Source organism: Gambusia affinis, linkage group LG01 (assembly GCF_019740435.1).
Source record: "Gambusia affinis linkage group LG01, SWU_Gaff_1.0, whole genome shotgun sequence".
Classification (NCBI taxonomy): Eukaryota; Metazoa; Chordata; class Actinopteri; order Cyprinodontiformes; family Poeciliidae; genus Gambusia; species Gambusia affinis.
In genome coordinates, this window is record NC_057868.1 from 39,914,232 (window position 1) to 39,942,099 (window position 27,868).

The 27,868-nt window shown below is 36.9% G+C and overlaps 1 protein-coding gene across 1 annotated transcript; it reads right to left on the reverse strand.

Annotated features, from left to right (window-relative positions):
* Positions 1-15,725: 15,725 nt before the first annotated feature.
* Positions 15,726-27,218, reverse strand: ptk6b (PTK6 protein tyrosine kinase 6b). Its single transcript, XM_044116618.1, has 8 exons — positions 26,622-27,218; positions 23,690-23,811; positions 22,388-22,548; positions 22,153-22,315; positions 20,814-20,972; positions 20,514-20,695; positions 20,276-20,429; positions 15,726-17,223 (listed from the first exon to the last, which is right to left on the reverse strand). Exons 1-8 carry the CDS (start codon positions 26,984-26,986, stop codon positions 17,015-17,017), a joined length of 1,515 nt encoding a protein of 504 aa, XP_043972553.1. The 5' UTR covers positions 26,987-27,218; the 3' UTR covers positions 15,726-17,014.
* Positions 27,219-27,868: the final 650 nt, after the last annotated feature.

Here is a 27,868-nt window from a genome sequence, read left to right on the forward strand (position 1 = left end):
TTTTTGTTGGGGGGGGGGTTAAAAGCAAAACAGTCTGCTGTAGAGCCCCCAGAGTGCAACAATATCCAGTAAAAAGAAATATAAAACTGTTTATGATATTTAAATGTGTTACTGAAATAAAAAGAGACATTTTAATTTTGATCCATTACAGGAAGTGGGACGTGATCTAATCTGGACTTCCTGTGCAGGTAAACCAGTCACACGTTTTCTACAAGCTATAATAAAATCATTGAATAAATTCACAATAATTGATTCATAATTGATGAAAATTAATTTCCATTTTCAGTTGAGTTTGACATTTACAAACTAATTTGACTATTATAGAGAAGTTCATTTATTTCAGGAACTAAATTCACAAAGAGAAATATTATTACACACAGATGGATGTTTTGAAGCATTTTATTATGTATGCAATTATATACAATTCAAATTTAATTTAAAGAAAACCCTTTATTAATTAATCCCAAAGGAAAAATTAACTGTTCCTATACCACCAAGGGATCAGAAGATTTCTGATTAACTAGATAAATTCAGTGTTATGTCTTTTAATACACATTAACATGGAGCTGACATGGATCCAACATTGATAAAAGTAAGAATAAAATAATATATTTCATTCAGAAAATCACTTTCAGAAAACAGAGCTCTGTCAGTTGTGTTAAAAGTTTTGTTTTATGCAAAGTGACAGGTTATTTTAGGAGTCAGGCTGAAAAATGCTGCTCACATTGATAATTATCCAGTTATTTTCTATCCTTACTAGATTTCTTTGGCATCATGCAGCATCTCGCATAATTAGAAAAATAAACTTGTTTTAATTTAGAAAATTATTTAGTTTGTTTCTAGAATGTTTCATCTCAGCTTTAAGCGTTTGGATGAAAAATGTTCTGGAGTGAATCAGCACTGAATTGGTCAACTTTATCTGCGTTATGCTGATGATAAAAGGGGAAAAATAATGTTTTTTTTCCAAATTAATAAATGTTTTTTGTTTTAACTTTAGAAAATCATTGGGACCTGCAGAGTCAAACTCTGTGGATCAAAGTGACGAATCCTGACGGACAGATTTTTCTAAATGAGTGTAAAATGGGCTTATGTAAGCAGAGCTGTCCTCCATTCAGAGGAAAAACCAACAAAGAGCGAAGCGGCCGCTCCGCCTGACGAAGCTGAAAGAGGTTTTTCTCTGCAGCGCGTTTGTTCTTCCACGCTGCAGTTTTTCTAGTTCACTGGCTGCTCAGAACGCTGACTTTAACCTCCGTCTCTGAGCGGCTTGGTTCCCTTTCAGTTCAGATTTTACTGTAACCTACAGTAAAAAATGCATAATAAAATGTTTTTTAAACAGTTTTATATGTTTCTGTTGTAAAGGAAAGAAGAAAAATCTGTTCCTCTGGGTTCTGAAGGTTTAATTAAATAAACTTTTTAATCCAGTTTCTCCAATGTTGAGCTTTACAGCATCTGAACCAAATAATGAAACCAATCAAATTAATCATGATTAATCGATTAATCGCTAACTGGAGAAAACTAACTCCAGGAAGTGACAGAAATAACAAAACTATAGGATTTAAGAATTTTTGGATAGTTAAAAGTCAAACATTTTATATTTTGGAAACAGAAAATTTAGATATTTTTTTCTCAGATAACTCTCAAAATTTCCAAGTTTCATTTCTAACAATTTTTTTTCTGGAGAATGTCTAAGGGTAATTTTGTTTCATTTTGTTTTTATTTTAAGTACCAGAAATTTCCTGTTTTACTCTCAGATTAATCTAAAAAATTCTCTGATTTTTCTTTTTCTTGCAAATTTTTGTCTTTTTTACCTTGAAGATTCTCAAAATTTCTGAGTTTCTTTCTTTCAAAACTGTAACTTTTGAAACTCAGAGATTTAAAAGTTTTTTCTAGGAAATTTTAGAGATTTGAAAATTTCTGAGTTTTTCTAGCTAATTTTCGACTTTTGAAACTGATTGTTTTCAAGTTTTTTCTAGAAAATTTATGAGATAAATTTAAAAATGTCTAATTTTTTTGGACAGAAATTTAATCTTTTTTCTAGTGGTTTTAAGAGTCGGTTGTAAGTATATTGGTATCGTAAGTGAAAAAAGATTGGTGCATCTCTAGACTCACTGCACACTACAGTAATGCATTTTAGACATAAAATGTTTATTGTCTTATTTAAAAATAAGTAGAATTATTTATGTGCGTTTCTTTAATATTATGCAATATAAACTCAGGTGGTTAAATGAAAAATTTGCCAGTTATTTGTATTAGTTTTTGCTGCTGGTGTTTTAAAAATGTTAATGAAAATTTTCAGAGGTCTTTAACAGTTCAAAGCAAAACCAGCGACAATGAAACTTTCTGCTGCACAAAGGAAGGTGGGGGCCATTTTCACTGCGCCTGTTAATGCTAAAGCTAGTTAGCATAGCCACCGATGGCTGTAACAGTGAGTTTCTCCTCTGCCATTAGCACATTTAGCAGTGAGTACATGAGGATGATTGACAGCGCTGATCCACTCCTCCTGGCTCTGTTTTTGGTGGGGAGCGGTTCTTTTCTTCAGAGGGAGGAGGCAGATCGATTCACAAACAGTATTAACAAATATACATAAAAACAAATCTTTCTAAAAGTTACACACTGCAGCTTTAAGAACTGATCAAATGATCAACTGAGATGAAGTTAGTTTATAACATTATGCTTCATCAATAATGTATATCTGACAGTTTTCCAGCTGATGAATGAAGAGAGCGGTTTAATAAATGAAAACTTATAAAGTCGTTTAAGGAACAGACAGATAAATTTAGGGTACAAACATTCATTCCTTCATTTGCTGCATGTTTTACTTTGGTGAAACTCGGTGTTTATGTTGCATTAAGTGCAAAAGTCCAACTGCTGTTTAAGTTTTGAAGGTTGGACACGAAGCATCAGATTTATCTCAAATCAATCAACGTTAAAATCAATCAGCGTTAAAATCAATCAGCGTTAAAATCAATCAGCGTTAAAATCAATCAACGTTAAAATCAATCAACGTTAAAATCAATCAACGTTAAAATCAATCAGCGTTAAAATCAATCAGCGTTAAAATCAATCAGCGTTAAAATCAATCAGCGTTAAAATCAATCAGCGATAAAATCAATCAGCATTAAAATCAATCAGCGTTAAAATCAATCAGCGTTAAAATCAATCAGCGTTAAAATCAATCAGCGTTAAAAGCCTCATTGTTTTCCTGTTTGTTGTTAGTCTTGAACTCCTGGACGGTTTCTGTCAGTTTTCTTTTGCTTCGTCTACTTGACGTGTTGGTCTGCCGGGTTGGCCGGTTTGCTGCTGGGGGAGGACGAGGAACCCAGAGCGATCTCCATCAGCAACCCTTTGGTTCCCATGGCAACCGGGAGCCCTGGAAACACAGGGGAATATAATTACACCATAAAGTGACTAAAACGCCCTGATAGGAGCCGTTGTCACCCAAACTCAGTCAGTAAAATTATTACTGACAAATTAAAATTTTCTATAATGGAAAATATTAAGTAGAACTCAAACTTTTCTCTTTTAACAACCACTTTTTTTCTTTCTTTTTAATTTCACAAATGTGATCGCATTTATTATCTGACAGATTTTATAAAACCAGAATCTGATTTAATTTATTAAACCAGCAAGAGGAGAAGCAAAATGTCTTTCTTTATATTTTTAATCTGAGCCCAAAATAATTAGCAAACTGGTGAAACAAACAATAATTTATCTTCCCATTTCCCTAAAAAACTTGACTTCTTCTTTCAAGCTCAGAAATTTATTTATTTTTCTAGAAAAATTCTCAAATTGATCTCAGAATTTCAGCTTTTTTCTAGCAAATTTTAAACTTTCCTAACAGAAAATTTCCCAAAAAATTTTTTTTGAAGAATTTTGAGCTTATTTTTAAAATTTCCAAGTTTTTTATAGAACATATTTAACGTTTCAAGCCCAGACATTTTTGTTGTCTGAAATTAATCTGAAATGTTTTTTACTTTTAAATCCCAAAACATCCTTTATTTTTTCTAGAAGAATTCTGACTTTTAAAATCAGAAAAGTTTAATTTCTGTCTGGAAAACTTGAGATTAATTTTAACATTTCTGATATTTTTCCAGCAAATTGTTGACTTTTAAACTCAGAAAAGTTTTTGTAGAAAATTTTGAGATTAATCTAAAAAAAAACATTTAGATTTTTTCTAACAAATTTTTAATGTTTGAAATTCTGAAATTTTCGAGTTTTTTATGGAGAAAATTTCTGATTTTAATCTCTATTTGAAATTTTTCTCTTGCAATTGTTTGAATTTTCAAATTCAGAAATGTTCAGATTTTTTAGCATTTATTTTTGTTTTGACTTTTCAAGCCCAGACATTTTTGATTTCTGAGGTTAACATCAACATTTCTGTGTTTTTTAATGGAAATGTAATTTTGTTTCTACCAATAATGGGCCCAGTTAGCCGTTGTGTAATAAAATGCCTGTCGGTGGGATTAAAGTCGGGTAAAAGCAGCAGTGAATGTTTTACCAGGAGGAACTCCCATCCTGATCCAGAGGAGGATCTGTGTCATGACGGAGTCGTTCTGCTGGGTCGGGTTCATCCCGTCTGGACTTGAGGGAACACCTGGAAGTAAATCGTCCTCATTAGCATTTCGTTACAAACTCGTTTTACAGACTCTGTGACTCCGAGCCCTGAAGTTTCCATCTCTCTCATGCGCTGCGCCTGTGATCATGTGCTGCCGGAGTGAACGGGCCGTGAACTGGACCGGGGCCAGAACCTTTTTTAATGTCTGCTCATGTGTCAGGCACTCCCTGCTTGGCTCCAGTGAACCTGTTTATCCCCAGGCTGAACGCTGAATCTGCCCGGTTATCTAGTGAACAAAATCTGCTCCCTGTAGTTTCTGTTTCTGTGTTTCTACGTAAACAGAGGGAAACACGTCCACGTCTCCATTTAGGTCACTTCCAGGTGAATGTTCCAGAACTTCTTGTTTCTCTGTCTCTACTGGGACTTTGTCTGCTGGTATGGAGTAACTGGGCCTGTATGGTTGAATTGAGCGAAACCAGTTTGGTTTGAAGTTGTTATCTTTAGAGCTAAACAGGAACGATCGAGTCAGCAAACAGCTTCAGTTATTACAGCTGGAAGCCAGAGATCAGATCAGAACTTTCAGTCACATAAAGTCCGTTTCAAAGTCCTTCAGTGGTTCTGGGTGCAGCGCCCCCGCAGGCCAGGAGGGGAACAAGTTGGTCAAAGGGTTTGGTTGGTTTGACTCAGAGCTGGAGGTGGAGCAGATGTTACCATTTTAATCCCTGATTGATTGGTTACAACAAGCTGCACTGTTGTAACCAATAAGAAAATGTAACTGCAGTAGCCACCGTTCAACCCAAAGAGGGCAGCACTGAGATGGTTTTTGCACAAATTGTACAGAAACATAAAGATAGCAGCGTTAATTACTAATTTAGACACTTGATGAAAAACAAGAAGTTGGTTGCTCTTTAATAAGAAAAGGTTTATTTCCATCTTCAGGCCAACTTCTGTCTTCCTCTCTGGAAATCGGATCCCGGCTGATGGAGACCCAGTCACGTCTTTGGGTTTGGATCTGATCAGTTTTTCTGTTCCTGTTTCTAAACGCTCTGCTTGGATCGTAGAAGTAAAAATTTAAAGTTTTCCACTGGACCGTCCAGCACTTTAAACCCAAATGAGGTCGTTTATTTACTGCCTGCATGTGGGTTCATTGATCAGGATTTTCTTAACTAAAAGTGGATTTTCCAACCTTTCCTCCAGCATGAAGAAAGCCAGTGGTCAGATGGTGAATATTTATCTTTTGTCTGAGTTTAAAGTTTCTGGAAGCCGTGTTTGGGTCTGGGTTTTGTCGTACTTCTGTAGAAGTGGTTCCGGGCGAGCAGGCAGGCTGGAGAGTTGACGCTGGTCATGATGCTGCAGACATTCGCTACCGGGTCAGCACCCTGAAGACCAGGAGAGACGGAGAGAATGTTGAAGATCAGCAGGATCTAATGTGGCCACCATGACAGAAATGATGTTCCTCAGTGTTTGCAAGTCATCTACAGATCATCATAGCAGTTATATTATTTTATATGTGGTGCCATTCAAAGGGCGCTGAGTGTCTCTGCACTGTAAAATGTAAAAGTAAAGTGTACTCAAAAATAAAAGTGACCTGAACTCATTCCAGCTTACTCTGTTGACTATACTAACTTAAACTTAGCAAAGACAACTTTCTACTGAGGCAAGTAATCAAACTCATCAGCAGCAAGTAACCCGAACTTGGAGTTATGAGTGAGCAAAACGCATCTGCATAACCATCAAAAAACTCGGCATCATTCGGCAGCTCTCGTTAAATGCACATGCGCATTGGACACTGACGAGTGACGACGTGTTTGAAAGAAACGCCAAACTCTCAACAATACGACGGTTGCTGCAGCTAAGTTTTGTCACGGTAAGTCCCACTGTTTTTTAGCAAACTTATATTCATTATCTCGGCCGTATAATTCATCCGTAAGTCCAGGTTTTGATGTTAACCTTATGTGTAATGATTTAGCGATGCCTGGGACTAACGTTAGTCGAAAATATCATGTTTATTTAGTGGCAACAAGATGGAGCGGCAGAGCAAAAAAGCTGTCCGGGGCGCAAAACAAAAAAAGGAAAAGGGATAAGGATAAAGATGTTGGCGGGTTAAAAAAGCCGCTGTACTGTTATAGAAGGCTTATGATGAGAATCGGCGGACACACATGCGCCAACGGGGGGTGGAGATGGGGGGTGGGGGGTTAGAACCAGCGGTAGCACAAGAAATCGGTAGCACATGTGTGTACATGTGCTACCGATTTCTTTGCCATACAAAGAAACCTGGAATGGAGTAGTGGAACGGAGTGGCAATGTAATCACAATGCACTGTAAGCTATATAATGTGTTTTGAGGCAGTTGACCAAAATCCCGGACGATTTTTAAATTCCCCCCGGACATTTTTTTAGGTCTGAAAAGTAGGACATGTCCGGGAAAAAGAGGACGTCTGGTCACCCTAAAGAAGTGTTATGTTGATATGTAATTGTGGTATTGCTTCTATTGTTGTTAGGACTGCGAAGACCCAGACGTGTCTCACACCCCCATTGGGATCCTGACCATCATTCCTGAGGACAGGCAGGCCTCCACTGACTCACTGCACCTCCAGTCTTCAAGTACTGCCATCATTTTGGAAGGAAGTCTTGTCATGAATGATCTTGGAAATCTTCCACATGCCATGTGCTCTTTGGACTTATTTATTCTCTGAATTTGGAGTACCCTCAACAACTGAAGTACACCTTTGACTTCATCCAAAGGGTGCTTCTGTCACTTGGACATAAATCCCTAAAACCAAAAATACAATCACTCAAAAATCTTCTGATGCAATGAGTGAATGTGATGTGACATTATGGATCAACGTTGATACCTTTACCCTTATTGGAAAAGTGATTTTTATTTCTTGTTTGATTCTTTTTTTGTTGGAGAGAGCATCATTGCACTTGCAGACTACTAAATGGTTTTATGTTAATGAGGAGAAACATTACTTCACTTCACTACTTCATTATTTACTTTATCAATGTTATGATAAATGTTAGGCTCTAGTATTGAGAATTGAGTTTTTGTTTCACACCAGTCAGCAAAGACATTTAAGCAGGGATTCTCAAAGTTTTAAAGACTGAGGGCCATTTGAAGGATTCAATATTAGATTGAAGGCTACCCTAGAAAAAAAGTCATGTCATTTTTTTCCCTAAAAAAGTCTGTGGAAAACTTTGTTTCCAGGTTAGTGTGTATGTAACCACACTTGAGAACCTTGTATTTAAGGTAAACTTGTTTAATTATTAAACATTTTTTTCCATTCAAACTGTTGTCTGTTGGCTCTTTGTTCCAATAACTTAACACTTTTGGTTCATCTTACTTGAACATATCAAGGCAATTGGTTTCCTGATATTTTGCAAGTAATGTGAACTCTTAAACGTGTAAGTATAACTTATTTTTATGAGTACTGCTTAATTGACATAACTCACAATTTGAAGTAGTCATAATTGACATTTTATAGTCAACTTTACTAATGATTTTGAGTTAACGGCACTCAAGTTTACTGCCATTGCATGAGTTGTCTGAATGAATATTTTACAGTTAACCCAATTAATGATTTTGAGTTAACGGCACTCAGGTTTACTGCCTTTATCTGAGTGGTCTAAACATAGTTATTTTTAGCAATAACACCTTAAAATGAATTAGCTACTTTACTTGAAGATTTTGAGGCAATCGGTTTCCTAACTATTTTTAAGTAAAGTGAACTTATTACTTTTTACAGTGTGCTGCCTCCTTCAGCTCGTTCTGGGCGCATCAAGCATTTCGTTCAGCGGCTGAAAGCATGATGGTCAGCACGCCCAGAAAACGCCTTAATGCACAAAAAATACCGAAATGCCGAATTTTGTTTTCTACATAAATTTGCACAAAACAACAAAAGCACAGAGACGTCCAGAAAACATCAAAACACACAGAAAACATCAAAACACACAGAAAACATCAAAACACACAGAAAACATCAAAACACACAGAAAACATCAAAACACACAGAAAACATCAAAACACACAGAAAACATCAAAACACACAGAAAACATCAAAACACACAGAAAACATCAAAACACACAGAAAACATCAAAACACACAGAAAACATCAAAACACACAGAAATGTGGAAACACAAACAGGTGCAGAAAATGCAAAGAAAACAAAACAGATAAAAAATGCTAAAGCTTTCAGATAGGTGCAGAAAACTGTGAAACACAAAGAAAACAATAAAATACACAGAAAACTCTGAAATGCACAGAAAACAACAAAATGCAAAGATAATGCTAAAATGTACAAAAAACTACAAAAACACACAGACAGGCAAAGAAAACGCACAGAAAACTGTGACGTGCATTAAACGATGAGATGCACAGAAATTCAAAACTAATTTATAGAAGTTATTATAGGAAAATGTCATGTTGCACTCGCAGATTATTTCACTTGTAACTGCATCGTTAACATCAATAGTAATGAATCATTGAATTAAAACATTCTCCCATTTCTTGCTGCAAAGTTACTTTTATCTTTGTCTCGTTTCATTTGTACTGAAACAGAAACTGGACTAAAACTATTTGCTGTTTTTGCTCTGTGGCGACGTGTTCAGGGCAGGAAGTGATGATCTGATGTCACCTGAAAGTCCAAACAGATGAAAATCAAACACTTTGCTCTCCTGCTGCTATTATTAGCTGCTGCGGCGCCGTTTGTTTTCCCACATGGCTGTTTGTTGTTCTGATCTTTCACCCTTTCTGTGGACCGGACCGCCTGCAGGACTGAACACAAACACGTCCACTTCCTCTGCGTTCTCCAACGTTTGCAGGAATGTCTGTGAGGAACTGCAAATCTGGGGTCAAAGTTCACAAAGTCAAACTCCAGTCCCGGAGGCCCGACGTCCTGCAACGTTTAGATGAGCCTCTGCTGCACATGAACAGAATAATGAGTTCATTAAGGTTCTGCAGAACCTATCCACACCAGGAGGAGGTCAGGAAGACGTTTCATTCCAGTGTTTTGTACCTGAGGCTCATCTGAAACCTGCAGGACAAACTGGAGGCCTGGAGTTTGACACCTGTGGGCTAGATGAACCATTTCTTCGAGAACAACAAAAAGAAAGTATATTGACTCTTCACCAATGTGTAAGAGAAAAATATAGATTATAGATCTATAGATATTATAGATTTCTCTAATTAGCAAAACAATTATCTCTTTACATCAAATTGCCTCGAATACACGAAGCTGGCCCTGATACCGACTGTTTTTGTCTGTAAAGTAACTAAATATAGCCAGGAAAAGTAAATAAGTAATATCAATTCATGATTTTGCTCTTGACCTGTGTCTCTGTTTGTGCATCTTAAAATAGGTCTGGGTCAGCTGGAAGAACTCCACAGGTTTCATAACCGCCGCCCCGCAGTCTGTGATAAATCTGAGATGATTCTGCTGTAGTTTTATCAAAATGTTTTCATTCAGTCAAATCAGAGCCGCGTTTGAGGGAAAAAGCCAGCAGGAAGTTGCACCGCTCAGACACAAAGGTTGATGTCCTGGTGAGACTTGCATCTGAAGAGACTGTAGGTCAGAGGTCACTGGGGTAAAAATAGAAACGTTTTTCCATTGGCATGAGAGAGCAGAACCATAACAGCTGTTTCATATCAGCACTCGGCTGTCGCTGGCCTCCTTCCTGCTGCACATTTTCACTTTGGTGATGAAACACGCAGCAGGTTTTAGTGGAAATGATCAAATGTTTGTATTAGCAGCAGCTGATCTTCATCCGGATCCCCAAACCACCAGAACTGGACCCAAAACTGAAGCTTGAGGCGGAATATTAATATGAACTAAATATTTAAATTGGAGCTAAACATTTAGCTTCCTGGCAAAATATTTAGATTAACTTTGAGCTAAATATTTAGTTTACCAACTAAATATTTGTGAAATAAAAACTTATTTAGTATGGAGTTTAATATTTGTTTAGCTAGCCAACTACTTAGCTTTACCTGGAGCTAAATGTTTAGTTTGGAGGGAAATATTTAGCCTAGCGACTAAATATTTAGTTAGGCAGTATGGTTACTATGGCTGCAGGTTGCTATGGTGACAGATGCAGGACGAAGGAGAGAGTTACTGATCAATTAATCATTCTGATCCCTTTTGCTAATTTTTCTGCTACTTCTGCCATAAGAAATGTTAACGGTGTATTTTGAACTCCTGACCCTCTGAATTATCTGCAGAACTAAAACGAGTCTAATTTTTAATTCATTGAATTTTTTAAAGTAAATAATTACTTGATACATGTTGTTGTTAAATATTAGTTAAGCTAGTTGCAGCCTGTCTTGTGATAGTTTGTGGTAATCCGTGTAATGGCACAAATCCCAGAAGTTTTGCTCAGTCAGCAAACAGCAACGCAATTAAGTCTTAGAAAGGAGCCGGGCAAGAAAAACAAGCCGTAAACCCTTTGACCTCCGATCAAATCTCACTGGACTTGAAGTCAGGCAGGAAATCAACAGGACCAGGTCCAAAATGGTGCAGAAGTATGGAGATAAATAAAGGTCATAAAGTTTGTTCAAAACATTAATTTGAAAAGTAGCTGAAAAAAGATTTTAAACCTTTTTCAGTTTCAACTTTCAGCTTCTAAAAAACTTATTTTAGTTCATTCAGATTCTAAACATTTTGTCAGTTTTGATTGTTTTTCAGTTTTTGAACTTTTCTTCCAGTTTTTTTTTTTTTACTAAATTTTTAATGTTTAATTTTTTAAATATTTCAAACATTTTTTTCCCCAGTTTCCAAATAATTTTTCAGTTTCAAATCTTTTTTTTATTTCAGTTTAATTTGTGTTTCCTTTGCCCAAACTTCATGGCCCCAATTTGGCTCCATACAAAAGCATTGATTCTCTTTTAACCTGCTCTAGATGTGTTTTTATTTACATGACTGAAATCACCAGTGGGGCTTTTATAATGTCTTAAGTTCAGTTCATGGAGCTGATCAGGTTCATAACTCAGGCTGAAGGTCGGTGGGAAAAGGTGACTGTTTTAGTCAGAGGTGTTGTAACCTGAGGTTTAGCTGCTTGTTTCTGTCATTCTGAATGTTGCACCACACTGACTTGTGTTGCTTCTAGTTTAACGCAGCGATCAACACTTTGGTTGCCGAGACATTTCCAACAGGAGACGCTCCCGCTGCAGGCGGCTGCAAACCAAGAACTAAAAAATAAATTCCAGGTCAGATACGTTTCTGCCTCTAGAAGCGATTTGCTTTTATCAATATAATACTTCTATATTTTTATTTTCTTTAAAGCAAACAGCAAAGGAACATTTTGTTAACTCCTGCTGTTAAATTTCTGCAAACACAACAGAATCACCAGCATGGAAATAAACAATTCCCACCTTTTTCAGGCAGTTTTCTGGGATCCTGCAGGACAGGAAGAAATTACTCCAGAGGAAACAAATAAAAATGAAAAAGAGTTAAAATCTGAAATCTGAGCTCAGCGGGTCAGTGAGGATCAGCAGGAAGATGCAGGATCTTGAGGAAAGCTGGTTATTTTCTGCCTGAGTGTTTTATTTTTCCTCCCTGGAGCAGTGAGGTGTGTCTCCTCCCCTCCCAGCACAGACTCAGACATGATCAGGAGGCCGGCCGCTTTTCACGCTGCTCAGATCATCCCTCTGTGCCAAAACAGCATGAAAACGTATCAATAGTTAATATGAAATGTACAGCAGCTCTGACTTTAAAGATTATTGCAACAGTAAATATGGCCGCCGTTTGTAAAGTCAAAATATAAAGAAATTATTGAGAAAAAAATGGGGATCATTTTTCAAAGCCGTATTTTCACCGACCCAGTTTCAAACTAAATATTAAACCTCAAACTAAACAACAGAGCAAAAATATTTAGTTGAAGGCTAAGTGTTAACTTCTTAAATAAATATATACCTTCCTGACAAAATATTTAACTTCAAACTAAATATTTAATTTGAGGCTAAATATTAAGTTTGAGGGTACATACTAGCTTTCTAATTAAATAACTAAATATTTTGCTTGTTAACTATATAGCTTCAAACCAGTTATTTAGTTTGAAGCCAAATATTTAGATACTAACTAAACATTTAGCCTGGAACTAAATATTTAGCTTGTAGCAAAATATTTAATTTGAGACTAAACATTTAGTTTGTAGTTAAATGTTTAGTTTGGGACTGATTATTTATTTTATTAGCAGGATGAATGGCTGGCTAGATGGAATTTGAAGCTACATATTTAGCTTGCTAACAAAACATTTAGTTTACAAACTAAATGTTTAGCTTATTAATCAAATAATTGTTTAGAAACAGGGACATTTATGTTTAAATAAAAAACAAGGTAAAAATATAACTGTCAGAAATGGACGTTATATTGTCTGAGCAAACCAAATTATTGCTGTTAGTTTTTGAGTGTATAATTTACAAACGGGACTCCATTAATGTAAAACATTAATGTAAAACTATCTAACAACAAGGTGCCATTAATATATTATAAATGAACATTTCCTGCTTTTCTGTTGCGTTATTTTACAAACTGTGATGGAAAAATTACAATAAGGTCACATCAGCTTGTCGTGTTATATGAAATGTTTTTGAACTCTCACCAGAAGAACCATTTGGGTTTCCTGAGTTCAGCAGCGTAGGATGCTACAGAATAACTGTGGTGTAGTATTCAGGTTGACATGCTCTGCATGGAGCTGGTCTGACCTGCTCTCATTAATGAGTTTAGTCTGTACAAAGGTCACGCTGCATAGAGGTGACGGCAACTTTACAGGAAATCCAAATAAGGCCAGTAGGAGGCGACATTCTGCTTAAAGGATCCTTCCTGAAACGTCTGAGGGTTTAAACTGGAAACGGTTTCCATGTTGTTAAACTCCAGCTGATGACTGGAGAAACTTTGTGTCCATAAACAGGTTGTAATTTCTAATCATCCAGATTTGTTGGCCTCAAACAGTCAGTGATGCTTTCCATTAAAGTTTAAATCAGCAAGAAACCAAAAACATGGAGAAAGTAATTTTTTAATGTGGAGTTATTTCAGGAAATTATAAACAGAAAATATTTTACCTGCAGTGTTTTCTGTCTGAGGAAGCAGAGATTGGATTTCCCTGATAGACGAATCGACCATAAAACTTTGAAATGAACTGGGAGCTTTCAGAACCGGATGGTGGGTCAATCGATCGATTGATCGATCGATCTTGTTTGGATCGTTAACAGTTGGTATCATTGCAACGTTTCCTCGGGTTTCTCTGTTTGCAGAGTTAATCTCATAATTCTGATTTTTTTTTTAGCAGAATCTTATGAGATCAAAGTCACAATTCTGAGATTAAAGTCATATTTCCTGGTTGTATTTTTAATCTTCTTCCATACAGAAGTGACTCTGCTGTTGGTTTATGTAAGTTATTAATACCAGCTTCGTGTTTAAATGCTCATACTGGGTGAACTGGGCGTCGTGACTCAGCAGACTCCAGTTTCACTCCAGTTGGCTCTGCTGGCGCTGAGCCCAGACATCGGGAAAGATGCTGATGCAGCACAAAGTCTGGTCTGTGCTGGCCGGTTGATTTTTACACAGCGATGCTTTCTGGACTGTTCTGGAGCGACAGGAAGCTGAACGGGAAAACAAATGGCAGGAAAATACCAGAGTCCTGATTAAGGGAGCATTAAGGTTCAGGATTATCTTGGATTAAATAAACATTTATGTCGAGACAAATATTCTCCAGTAACTTTGAATTTATTAGTCAGTGTCATGTAGTGATGTTACTTATTATTTTGTATTTAATTTTTAAAAGTATTTTGTCTAATTTGATGTTTTTGACTTACATGTTTGGATTTAGTTTTTTATTTCAGTTGTAAAAATGTTCAAATTGTATATTTATATGTTTTCAAAGTAAAGGATTTAAAAAGCCACATTGAGGTAGGAATAAAGATGAGAGCCTCGGTTCATAATAAAGAAGCAGATTAGATTCTGAATTTGGTCAGGGAGGCAGGGAGGGCGTAACGGGAAACACGTCTGACCCAGTTAACTCCTGAGGCAGAAAAAATAGCTGCTGATGTCTGGGAAACATTTTATCCCCTCCTGTTTTCTCTTCAGTTTAAAACAAACAAAGAACATCATTCACACAAAAATATCCGCATGAAAGAAACCAGAAAATACGGCACTGTGGCTCTCAGGAATCTTCTCACCCTGATGAGTTTGTCTGGTTTCTTTTCATCTTTTCAACATTTTTCTATATAATTTCACATCTGAGGCAAAAATTTACATTTTTAAGTGGAAACATAGAAAAAATAAAAGGTTAAAGTTCAAAGCACAGGAGAGCAAACTCCACTGCTGATGACCTAATTATCTGAATCAGGTGCGTTAAAGTAAATCAGAGGATGGACCGTGAGATTAGGACGCCCCCTCCTGGCCGACTCTGAACATTACACCAAATGACTTCAATTCAATTTTCAATGTTTATTCATACATTGATTTTACACACAAATGTAATCTAAAAGTATTTTAAAATGTATTTTAATTCATCCTATTTATCTAACAAACTTTATCAATGTACAAAGTATCGTATTACTTTCACTACTCTCAGAATTAAAAAATGAAAAGTTTGAAACTGAAAAAAAATCTACGTTTAACCAATTATTATGTAAAAACTGAACAAAATGACAATTCAAACTTTTATTTAAGTTTTTATTTATCTAATTTCCTCCATGCTGCAGCAAAAGTCCAATTATTGCCTAAAGACAAAAATATTTTTTGTGTGAAAACTCAAATGACAAACTATCCAAAACAACCACATCGGGGGGTTTTCTATGATCAACTGTAAATTAAGCACATTTCTTTGTAAGTCTGAGTTCAGTTTTACTTGCCTGATCACTGCAGCAGTGAAAACAGAACCTGTCTGCCAACATGAAGTAGGCTACGAAATCTGAAAAAGAAGCAAATTGTGACTAAATATAAAGAGATTCAACAAGATATTTAAGAAAACAGTCTGTAAAAATCAAGATTCAACAATGAGGAAAAGAGTTTGTGACCTTAAAGCGAAGTGGGCGGGGCCAGGAGAGACTGGGGGCGTGGCTACATCCAGGGCTAAACGTGGGTGTGGTCAGAAAAACTACTTTGACTTTTTTTACAGAAAGATCAAACTGCAGTACCCACCATTCAACCCACAGAGGGCAGCACTGAGACAGTTTTGGATTATTATTATTTTATTGCATAAAAATGTCAACATTTGCACAAAAACATAAATATAGAGCCCTAAATGACAAATTTAGACATTGTAACTTTAAAAAAGTTGAACTAGGTTTTAGTTACTCTGGAAGTTCAGACACAGTGGAGCAACACAGCAGGAGAATCATCCAGATTTCACCACCGAGTTCAAATCTGAAGGCCACAAAATGAAGTTTTGGAAAAATTTGGACTTACGTCTGGTTGCTTTAAAACTGGCTGCAACAAATTTATTTCACAATCCGAAAGTTGTAATATTAACTAAAACCTGTCAGTGAGACTTGAACATGAGCTCTAGAATATTTACAGTTTCCTCTTTAGGAACGAAGAAACAAAGAGAAATGAATCCCTTTTGGACGACTCACATCGTTCCTATTGCACATTCTTAAACATCCCCACTAGTAGTGTAAAAGTTTATTAATAAGTTGCATCTTCAGTGACCTTTTGAGCAAAGTTTAGATCAGGGGTGTCCAAACGTTTGACATTTGGGCCATAAAAGTCAGGTTGAAACTGATCCAGGGGCCACAACACTTTGAGTATTTTAATTGAAAAACAATTTTATTTTTTATTTTAGCCTGCTAAATAAATTATAGAATCAACTCATAATATTTTAATGAAACTCTACAATGATTGTCAGATTTCTGTTGACAATTATTACAGTTAAAAAAAAAAACATTAAAAAAAAAATAAAAATACTCACCCTGCAAAGAAAATGCATCGTATTTTGCAATAATTTGCAATAAATATGGCAAAATATGCATGTTTGCCATATTTAAAACAAGAAACCATATTTCAGATTGGTTATCTTTTTCTAGATTTGTTTTTGTGTCTTTAGTTTAGTTTTTGCCAGGTTTACTAAATGGTCAGGCCCAAGTCTGAATTTTAGTAAAAACCACTGGATGTTTTTATTGTTTTTTTTTGTTTTTTTTTACCTGTTATTAATAAATTACATTAAATTCAAAGCTGTGTGTTGGACTTTGCATTTTCCATTGTATCTTTTTTTAAACAACCTGGCATCAGTAAAAACATCAAATTTAGAGTGTTCTTGAATAAAAATCGAGGGCTGTCCAAAATTGTTCTGAGGGCCACAAATGGCCCCGGAGCCGTACTTTGGACACCCCTGGTTTAGATTCTGTTCTTGTTGTGATGATGTGAAGAGTCTTTAAAGCTGTAAAAGCCAGTCTTCGTTTTGGCTGTCAAACTACCGTATTTCACTTCTCTGTCACAGCAGCGGCCATGTTTGTATACAGATTACTGCTCCCTGCTGCCCCCTGGTGGCGAATCCAGCTCATAGGAGCTTCTCTCCAGCATGTCCTTGAGGTCTTTGAAGGTCGGCCTGTCCTCTGGCTGCTCCTGCCAGCATTTCAGCATGATGCTGTGGACGAAGCTGGGGCATTTGTTGGGTGCCTCCATCCGGTAGCCGCTCTTGACTTTGTTGTAAACTTCCCGGTTGTTGATGCCTGGAGGAAGAGAGAGAGAAAGAGAAGGAAGGAGAAAGCAGAAGTGGTGAGGATATCTGACGTTTCTGTAAGTCTGATTGCAGCAGAGCAGCAGAACCTGAAAATGAAACGCCTTCCAGGAGCGTTGTGGTTTATTAATGTAGCAACAAGGCAGTTCAAAGTGCTTCACATCATCACAGAAAACCAAACTGTCTCAAATTTTACATTTCTTCAAATATTCCAGATTTGAAGTTTGTCAAAATTTTGTTTATTTATTCTTCAAATTCTTTCTGTTATTTTGTCTCAACCGTTAGTCCTGTTGGCGCTGCTCTTGACGGTTGCCGGTTACCGTAGCAACCAGTAACTGACAGCTCCTCCCCCTTTTTCTGTTGCCGTTGGTAACAGTGGATCAGCTTAGTGTTTTCACTGCAAAACCACAAAATCTCACCAACTATTTCTGTCTAGTTTCTAGTGAAAATATCTTATCACACATGAAACTAAAAAAACTAACTTAGAAGCAACTTTTCAGTCAGACATTGGAACTTGATTTAAGTCAATAATATCTTAATATTGATTTTAAGTACATACAAATTCACTAAAATGTCTTATAACTGAAATAATCTACCAGTGGAACTAGTACTTTTTCATCAATATTATGAAATTATTTACTAGAAACAAGCTCCTCCATCTTACTGAAGAGTTACTTATAGGTTAGTTTTTTTTCTTATTTCAAATGTCCAAACATATTTTCACTGGAAATTAGACCAAAGGTACTTGGTAAGATTTTGTGTTTTTGCAGTTTTCAAATTGATAAATATTTTATTGATGCCAAAGAAAAATTAATTAAATGTTGTTGTAACTCCTATTAATTCAAGAGTGACTGTAATAGTTTTCTTTAAAATTATTATATTTTAACGTATATCTTCGACAAATTCATTCATTCGCTGAGTGAATGTGTACATTTTCTGTGTTTTCTATATGTTTGTTTAACTGTTATAATAAATATTGTGCTTTTGAGCTGTGTTTATTCACAACTCTGTAGTTTGTTTAGTTTTATTTGTTGTATTTTATTTAATGTATAGGAGCAGAAGCAGCTGGTCTGATCTTATTCACCAACTTAATTTTCTCTCTTCTTATTTTTGTTTTAATTTTTGGTACAAATTAATATTTCAGTTATCAGTTGCGTGATAGCCTTTGAATGTTACTCCTGTGATTTTCTTTTCAGTATTATACATATATATTTATTGCTATTTATGTCAAAGATTATATGAAATATGTGGTTTAATGATCTAAATTTATATTAAATGCCAAAATACAATGTTTTGCGGTTTTCTGGAAGTTTGTTCCAGATTTTTTGTGCAATAAATTAATTTATTTTCCAAATGTCAAATTGTGCAATTATAAGGCCAATGGAAACACAGCTCATGTCAGGACTGTAGAACTGGGTGGTGTCTCCATCTTTCTGGTTTTAGTCAGAACTCCAGCTGCAGCGATCTGGATCTTCTGATTGATTTTTTTAGTCACACCTTTGAAGACGCTGCTGTATTAATCAATGGGACTAAAGATAAAAACCTGGATGAGTTTCTGTGATGCTGAGACATTAATCCTCTGATCCTGGAAATGTTCTGCAGGTGACAGAAGGCCGACTTTGGAACTGTCTTTTTGTGGCTCTGAATGTTCAGGTCAGAGTTCACCCTGATCTCTGGTTTCTAACTGAAGCTGATTTGAGCAAAACTGCTTGAAACCTGACATATGTTATAGTTTATGTGACATGCAAGTATTACTAGTAAACGTTAGTTTGCGAAACTGCCCTCTGGAACGGATGCAACTTGGATTTCTTCACTCAAACATGCGATAGCTTTTAACCACAGCGGCAGCTGAAATGAACTCCACAGGTTTTCAGGTCAGTTTCACCACTGACCCTCTTCTGCTGAAACATCAAAACACATTTTAAAGCTTCAGATGAATCTGTCACAAACTACCAGAGGAACAGGATTTACCAGAATAAAAAGCATTAAATTAGTGCAGCGGTCTGAGTTTCAGAAAGGTGTAAACTCTTTCAGGTTCGGTGTGAGAGAAAGATAAACAGCAGAAAATACAGAGCAGTTCAGACATAATTAGACCCACATAGAGCGATTAAATTATTGTGAAAAATGGACATATTTCCATTTTGAAACCATTTGCATAATAATCAAAGATCAGTAAAACTTTAACTTCTGAAGTTTATTTAAACACTGAGACCGGAAGACATTTTAAATACCCAAAATAAATAAACAAAACAACTAAAAATAACAGACATTTCCTGTAAAACATAATTTAATTATTAGCCTCAGACAGGAGAAACAGCTAAATCCTTCATTCTTGGTGGCAATGTTTGCAGTTTTTAGCAAAACCTTTTTATTTGTCAATTAAGCTAAGAGACTAAAACGGCTCATAAGTTGTTATTTTTATTCGTGGCTGGAAGAACTTCATCAGATGATTAGGTTTTAAATTTGCACTACGTAACTTTTATATAAATGTTTTATATCTTTGTTCAAACTGTCACTTTGTCCTGACAGTAAGACATGAAACAGATAATCTGAAAAAATCACCCTGTGGTTCTACTGCCATCTGCAGAAATAAACCTGTCCTTGTCAGAAACAACCAATCAGCGCCGTCAACCATCCTCATGTAAGCGCAACGCCCTTCTTCAAGAAATAAAAACAAAGACGGAGTGGCGTCAGATTTTAGCGGTTGCAGGATTTCTCTTTTGTCTTTGGTAAAAAAATAAAAAACAAAAACATCTCCAGGTAGCGCTAAGCTAACACGTTTGTTTTGGTTGTATTTACCCAGAATGCCCTGCGCTGTAGTCCACTGCCTGCTTTCGCAGCGGTTTCTGGTCCGCTTGACATTCACATGTACCTTTGAATCGCACCCAAGTTCATGTTAGTCAGAGGCCGAGGTTTGTAGGCGGTTTTGGTCAAACCTGTCAAAACGAACCGGACTTTCTCGCTAACGGACTGGAGTTGGACTAAAGCGGACCAAACAGGGCTGGATGTACCGTAAACAGGAGAAAGCAGGTTGCTGAACTAACCTGGATATGGGACACTGCCATAGGTCATAATCTCATAGAGCAAAACCCCAAAAGACCAAACGTCTGACTTGATGGAGAACTTCCCGTGGCTGATGGCTTCAGGCGCCGACCATTTGTAGGGAATCTTCTTCTCTTCCGAGATGTAAAACGGCTCCTGGACGAAAAACATTTTATCCTCTAAAGCTGTGAATTCAATTCAACCAACCGACGAAACACAACTTCCTGTGGACCAACGCACCTTGACGAGTCGTGCCAGCCCAAAGTCGGCCACCTTGCAGATGTAGTCTTCTCCTACCAGGACATTTCGAGCTGCCAGGTCTCTGTGGATGCTCTTCTGCTCCTCCAGGTACGACATCCCATCAGTCACCTGGGTTGCCATGTCAATCAGAGACGCAGCGTCTTGATTTTGTCCTTCATCCCCTGAAACCAAAATATGGTAATCTGGGTTTGATACTCTTCCAAAGATCCCAGGAACCTTCAACTCCTTTAAATAACGGCGCATTTTAAATAAAGTTCCTGGTTATCCAGACGGGTTCACCTCTGAGGAACTGCAGCAGGCTGCCTTTCTCCATCAGCTCGGTGATGATGTAATACGGCGACGATTCGGTGCAAATGGCGAACAGGGAGATCAGGTGACGATGGTGAAGCCTCTTCAGGATTTCTACTTCCCTGTGAAACTCTGTGTTGTCCACAGAGTCTGGTGAAAAACAGAGAATCTCAAGGGACCAGATATAAACAGACGTAAAAACGTTCAGAGAAGCCAGAGTGAAACTATCCTCTCTTTATTTATATTTGATCTTCCTGGAAGGTAAAACAATCTGTGGCCATTCCAAAAAATGTCTCCTCTGTTTGTTAATTAAGACATAAATTAAATTAAAAGCTTTTGCATTGTTTAAAACAAACCAGGAACGTTCTCTTTAAGTAAGTTTCTGTCATTATATGAAGCAATAACAGTATTACTTCATATAAAAAAAACAACAGATGTTTTATTTTGGATGTAATAGCTGAAGATTTTTTATTTTTTTCACTTCAAAATAAAACCATAAAAATAAAAAATCTAATGTTTCTTTGTTTTAAAACTAAATTAGAAAATAGAAATCCCAAAACGACAAAATTAAAATTTAAAGTAATATTTCACTTTATAATTCTATTTATGAAGTGAAATAATCTCCCAAATATTATTTTTGGGGTTGGTGTGACTTCCATCATTCTGGTATTACTTCATGTTAAAAAACATTTTATTTCAGATTTAATAGTTGAATTGTAGATCAAACTTCAGATATTTTATTATTTTTGATATTTATGTTTTTTCATCCAAGTATTAAAAGCAGAAAAACCAAAAAACCTATTGCAAAACTATTTTCATTTTGCAATGTCCAAAAATCTCTCCAGATGTGGGATTATTTGTATTTGAGTGGAAGCTGATTACCTCACAACAACACTAAATATTGATATTAATGTCGGTAAAACAGTGGACCTTTGGGCGTGCTGTGGTGGCGTAGGGGATAGGCCAAGTCCTCGACGCGGCCGTCGCGGGTTCGACTCCCGGACCCGACGTTATTTGCTGCATGTCTCCTCCCTTTTGCTGTCAGCCTACTGTCATATAAGGGACACTAGAGCCCACAGAAAACCCCCTGGAGGGGTAAAAAAACAGTGGAAATTTCCCTTTCTGGGCTCGTCCCTCAGGAAAATGGCTTTGAAATGAAATAAGTATCCAAAATAGTACCACATCTGATTTTATTGATTTGGGAGGTGAATCGATCAGAGTTGGTCAATTTCTGGATGAAAAAGCCGCATTTGAATCCCTTCACCACCTTTTTCCCCAACAGCATTTCCCAAACCCAGCCTTCAGTTTATCGGTTCGGTTGACTACGTACCATTTTTCAAGACCTTGATGGCAACGTTGATGTGGTTCTTCCAGCGACCGCGGAAGACCTGCGAAAAACAGCCGTTGCCCAGTTGGTTCTCGATGGTGAACTCGTTTTTCGGGAGAACCCAATCATCCAGCAAGTGGCTGATATTTTCGATGTTTGGCTTTTTCTGGTACCAGAAACAGATATTTTTAGGAGACATTCATGGCTGCGGGGAAATGCTTTTGTTTCTCCTTTTCACCTTGTTGCACGGACTCCCCAGAGAGACGATGTCGTTGAGGCTGTGTTCGCTGTAGTAGTTCACCAGGTCAGCCAGAGAACTGAACCTCTGACTCTGCTCCACATAAAAACTCCTTTCTTTATTTAGGATGCGAAAGTGCCGGACTGCATTGTTGGATTTCACTGCAGAAGGATTTACACACAGTGAGACTGAAGCAGAAGTGGAAAGAGTTGAGAAGTCTAAAAAAACAGGATGTGAAAATACAAGTCTGGTCTAAAGAAGTCGGATGAGGAAGTTCCCACAGACTGTTCTGCATGCAGTGGTGGGCAGCGCTAACTAAAGAGCTAGCTGCGCTAACCATAAAGCTCTAATCCACTAATGCTAAAGCGCTACACCAACATATTTACCAGAAGCTAATGCTAATCTCTCTCTTTTAGAGACTGCAACCTTTGAGCACCAATTTAATTTTGACATAAGCTACATAATAATTCCCTTAAATATGTAATTCTATGTCTTACTCTTCACTGTCTGTATGTTAGTTTGAAATAAAGTGAAAAGAAGAGAGGGAACAAGGAGAGAGGAAACAATTGCTGCGCAAACAATCTTTACCCATTTCAAAATAAGAGCATATAAGTGTCTAATTGCTTGAAGAAATCTTAACAGTTGATAACCAAAACTTCAACACAGATGTTGAACTTTATTCACCTGAAAGTTCACAAAACCTTAGAATTTAACCAGACAAAGTAACTTAGGGGAAGCTAAATGTGCTAAATGCTAATATTAGCAAAAGCACTAAAGCATTAATCAAAGATATTTCTCTGCTATCAGCAGAATTGTGAAAGGTTAATAATCAAAACTAATAATTTATTCAACTGAAAGCTTACAAAGCATCCAAGTAAATTAGGACTTTTGAATTTATCTGGAAAAATGTAAAAATGTAAGCTAAATATGATAAACATTTTCAAAATTAGTTAAAATGCTAAACAAAAGATTCATTTTGCTATTAGCAGAATTCTGAGGTTAACAACAAAACCATCTTTATTCCACTGAAAGCTTAAAAAACAGCAAAGTAAATTAGCCTTTAGAATTTATCCAATAGAATCACGGAAAACTAAATGTTTTCAATGTTAGCACAAAGGCTAAAGCGCTAAGCTAAATATTAGTTAGCATTAGCTGCCTGCATGGATAAGTAGGTACAGACTATCGTCTGGAGCAGGAAAGAGCATCAACCAGATAGCAGTTAAGCTAATGTTCAGATTGCTAACCCCAATATAAAACAGGAAGTCAGCTGTAAAATCAAAAGTCCGGTTTTTCTTTTCTTGCCTGAAAGAACGTATCCGATGTTGTCCCTCTCGCTTCTCCGAACCAGGAAAGAGGCTTCCTCGTTTGTTGGCTCCATTAGGATGTTTTGGGCTTCAAAGCGACTCATCGACCCGAAAAACCATCTGGATGGAGACAGAACCGAGTTAAGAGTTCTTTACTAAATTTAAATTTATTAGTCCTTGGTATGGAATCATCATTATATTACATGAAAATGGTGTCAAAGCAACAATTTTATTATCACAATAATTACTGTCGTCCAACAAAGTTTATCTGCAGCTAAACTTTGGTTAGCATCAGTTTACCGATGCTAACGTAACGATGCTAACTAAATAGTGTAGACCGTAATATTTCTCATTCAATCATCTGAAATATGTTTTTAGCACAAACTAAACATTAACAACCAGTTAATGTTTTTGTTTCTGAACCTTTTCCAGGAACGCTGATTATATCCGCTTGCTTCTGGAAAAACTGGGTCACGCACTTTCAATTCTGGAGCCGTAAACCACGAGAGATACCGAAAAAACCCAGAGACTGGGTTGGCATGAACTGCAGAGTAACTCATCAAACTGGAATCACACTGGTATGAAAGGCATGACAGGTATTTTTTACAGTGTTCAACAGAAGATTCAGTTAAAGTTTCTGCTCTAATGCCTCGGAGAAAACATTTAGATCACATTGTCGTCAACTCTGAAACACTGTAAGGTTCTGAAAAGTCCAAAATAGCAAACAATTATGACTTAAAGCTAATTAAGCACCAAAAATTATCTTATAATAACACCAACATGGAAACACTTCTGATTCTCAGGTTAGAGAGCTGTAGACACGGGAAAGTTGAGTGGAAGGAAAAAGTGAGGTTAAAAAAAGAGAAAAGGTTTACAGCTTTTATGTCAGGACTGTTCAAAACCATCAATTTGAAAGTCGTTGTTGGACATTTTTAGGTTCGATTTGATCATTTTTAGGTGCTTAACGTGAAGAATTTCAGGTGCTTTCAGTGTCTGAGTCACACGGCTGAGCGACTTCCTTATAACACGAATCTCACATTTTAAAATAGGGAACTTGAGCCAGATTAGTTTCAGGACTTTGTCTTTGGTCGCAGGGTGCTGGTTATTGATTTACTGCCTTGCAGTCCCATCATGCTTTGCTCTGGGAGAGAAGGTGGCAGCGATGCAACATCAGAAAGTATTTACACCCTTAAAACTTTTCCACAGACTCATTCAGGTCTGAATGTTTTCTCTTCACAAAGAGTCAGAATGTTGAAAAACACAGGAGGAAATGTCCGCCAAAAAAATCTGAATTTTTCATTTTAATCTCAGAAATTTTCTAGAAAAACGAGGAAATTTCAAAATTCAAAAAGTTTCTTTTGAAACTCAGAAAATTTCAAAATGTCCTTGAAATTTCCTTGAGTTTTTTCAAGCAAATGTTTTTACTTTTAAAAGTCAGAAATGTTTTTCTATAAAATTTTGAAAGAAAAATTTCTGAGTCTTAAAAGTCAAACATTTACTATAAAAATCTGAAGTTTTGAGATTAACATAAAAATTCTTTTGGGAAAAAAAAGTAAGAAAATTTCTGAGTTTAAAAGTTAAAAAGTCAAAACTGTTATTTTCTTTTCTCTTGAAAAAAAAGTGAGAAGTTTTTGACTTTTGAAACTTTTTGTTTTGTTTCTAGAATATTTCTGAGATTAATCTCAAAATCTCCGGTATTTTCTAGCAAACATTCAACATTTCAAACTCAGAAGTTTCTTCATTTAACTCCTGATTTCTGATACGATCACAGAGGAATAAATATTTCTGGAGCTGTAAAGTTGTTTCCCTCTGAATGAATGAATGAATGAATGAATGAATGAATGAATGAATGAATGAATGAATGAAACCTGAAGCGAAGCCGCTTTAGATTAATAACAATGCTCAGATTAAACTAGTCTGCAGGTTTCAGCTCAATTCCAGATTTTTAATCTGATTATATTCTGAGATTTAATCTGGCTTGTTTTGCACATAAACAGATAATAAAGAAAATCCAAAGTTATTATCCTGAATGCTAAATGGAGATTTGGGTGGAAACGAGTTACTGTAAGTTTTTAGAAAATGTATTTTTACTGCGCTGTACTTTTACCTTTTTGTCTTTTGGTTTGTTGTTTTGTTTGTGTTTCTTTCTAATTCGTGTAAAACACTTTGAACTGCCTTGTTGCTGAAAATGAGCTGATAAATAAAATCACCTTAACTTATACTTATCATACTTTTATTGTCTTCCTGGAGTAAAATATCTGGGTTTCTTCACCAGATGCAGAAACTCACCTGCTGTTCTTGTTGGTTTCATAAGTTTTACAAAGATTTTAAAAAATGTGTTTTGCTCTGATTTTGTTTTGTAATTTTATTCAAATTAATTATTTTACTTTTTGGTCTATAAAAAATAACAGTATTTCCACACAACCTTACATTTTGGTCCATCTGATAGTAAAATTTTTAAGACACATTCTGGCAGTTTTTGTTCAAGTTTGATAAATTTTTAACTGAAGAAAATTGATTTGGAAAAATGTTTCTTTTGCAATCATGTCATTTATATGAACTATTTTCATGTTGGCGTCTAAAATATCAAAACGTCCGTTTGGCCCGTTTATGATGTAATTGTTAAATATCATAATGTTTTGATCAGTTAGCACTTGCAGTGACGCTAAAAAATAGGCACCGTTCGTGGGCGTCGTGTTAGAGGGGGCGCCAGGAAAACAGTGGAAAGTTTTCCCTGTTAAACGGCCTTTTCTGTATTGAACAGCTGCTGGTGCGTTGAAACCACCAGAAAGTCGCTGCGCCCCGGAGAACTTGAGTAAACCTTTTACTTGAATCCTTTCTTGGACGGCTGTTGTTTTACTCTTACTCCAGAGCAACTTTCGGGCTCTCGGCTGTGAATACCTCCCGTGGGTGATGTGGAAAGTACTCACGGCTGCATCTGCAGGGACTCCGCTCTGGCCAGGTAGTTGTGCGGAACTATCCCGGTGCCCAGGATGCGCCCGTTCTTCTCGATCTTCCTGGCCGTCCACCAGTCTCCGTTGCGGCACATGACCTCCAGCAGGTCCCCCACCTGGAAGGACAGCTCGTTCCGGTGCCGGGCGTCGAACGGCCAGATCCCGGTGTAAATGGTGTTTTCCGACGGCCTCTCCGGCCTGTCCGGCGGCGGAGGAGGCGGCTGCGGCGGCGGCTGCGGGCTGACCGGCTTCCCGTCAGCATCCACCTTGTTATTCCCGTCTCCGTGGTTCGGTTTCTCCGGGAGGAGCCGCCGCACACACGCCAGCAGACAGTCACACATCGCTGCTGAGGAAACGGCCTGGAGCCGCTTCGCGCCCCGCGGTGAGCCGCGCCGCTGGATGATCCGCACCTGACGGACAGGTAGACAGAAACTCCTCGAAATGCGTCGCTGTTCCGGTTTGGTCGGTCCTGAGTGACACTGGCATGATTCAGAGAACTTCCTTTAAGGGCAGCATAAATGAAACCCCGCCTATGACGAGGCAGAGACATAAATAAATCCCGCTGTGATGCTGCGTGTTGACCTTCAAACCTGCAGCAACTTTTATTTCACTGCGTCCGATCTGTGATTTATGACCCTTAATGAGGCGGGTTTAGTTAATATTCATTATTAATAATAGCTTGTGCTCTTAATAGAATGATTTTCTATTGAATGTTTGTAAAGATACACTGTTAAAAATGAACAGTAACAGTTTGGTTTATTTATTCATGAGAGGAGAAAATGGGAGTTTATTTTTCGTTTTCACCAAATTATTCATTCAGTTGTAAATGTCACCATTACAAAAAAAGTCGCCAATCAAGCTACATATTTAGTTTACATTAAAATATTCAAGCTAAATGTTTAAATGTTTATCACCATCAACCCCAGTTGTCTCGTCTTGTTCTGGTCATGTCCGGGCTTTGAATAGGCCATCCGTTGATCTGGATGAGGGTTGTCCAAAATGTGGCCCGGAGGCCATTTGTGTCCCCTGGAGGAATTTAGGAAGTCCCCTAAGTAAAGTAAATGCTGATTCATATAGTTACTTTCTTAATAACTAAAGGTGAAATTTTCACTCAATAAACAAAAAGATCAAATTTTAGGGATAAAATTAAATATTAGTTTTAAAAACGCTGTTTTCTGATCTGAAATATGAAACATTTGAGGAAAATGAAAACAGAAGTTGAA

Bases quoted from the DNA above. Each gene is read 5' to 3' on its own strand.
- ptk6b (XM_044116618.1), bottom strand. From the start codon at position 26,986: ATGTGTGACTGTCTGCTGGCGTGTGTGCGGCGGCTCCTCCCGGAGAAA. The intron at 22,316-22,387 runs GTGAAAAGGAGA...TTCTGGTACCAG, and splicing joins TGGGGAGTCCGTGCAACAAG to AAAAAGCCAAACATCGAAAA. The intron at 20,696-20,813 runs GTGAACCCGTCT...TTTTGGTTTCAG, and splicing joins CCTGCTGCAGTTCCTCAGAG to GGGATGAAGGACAAAATCAA.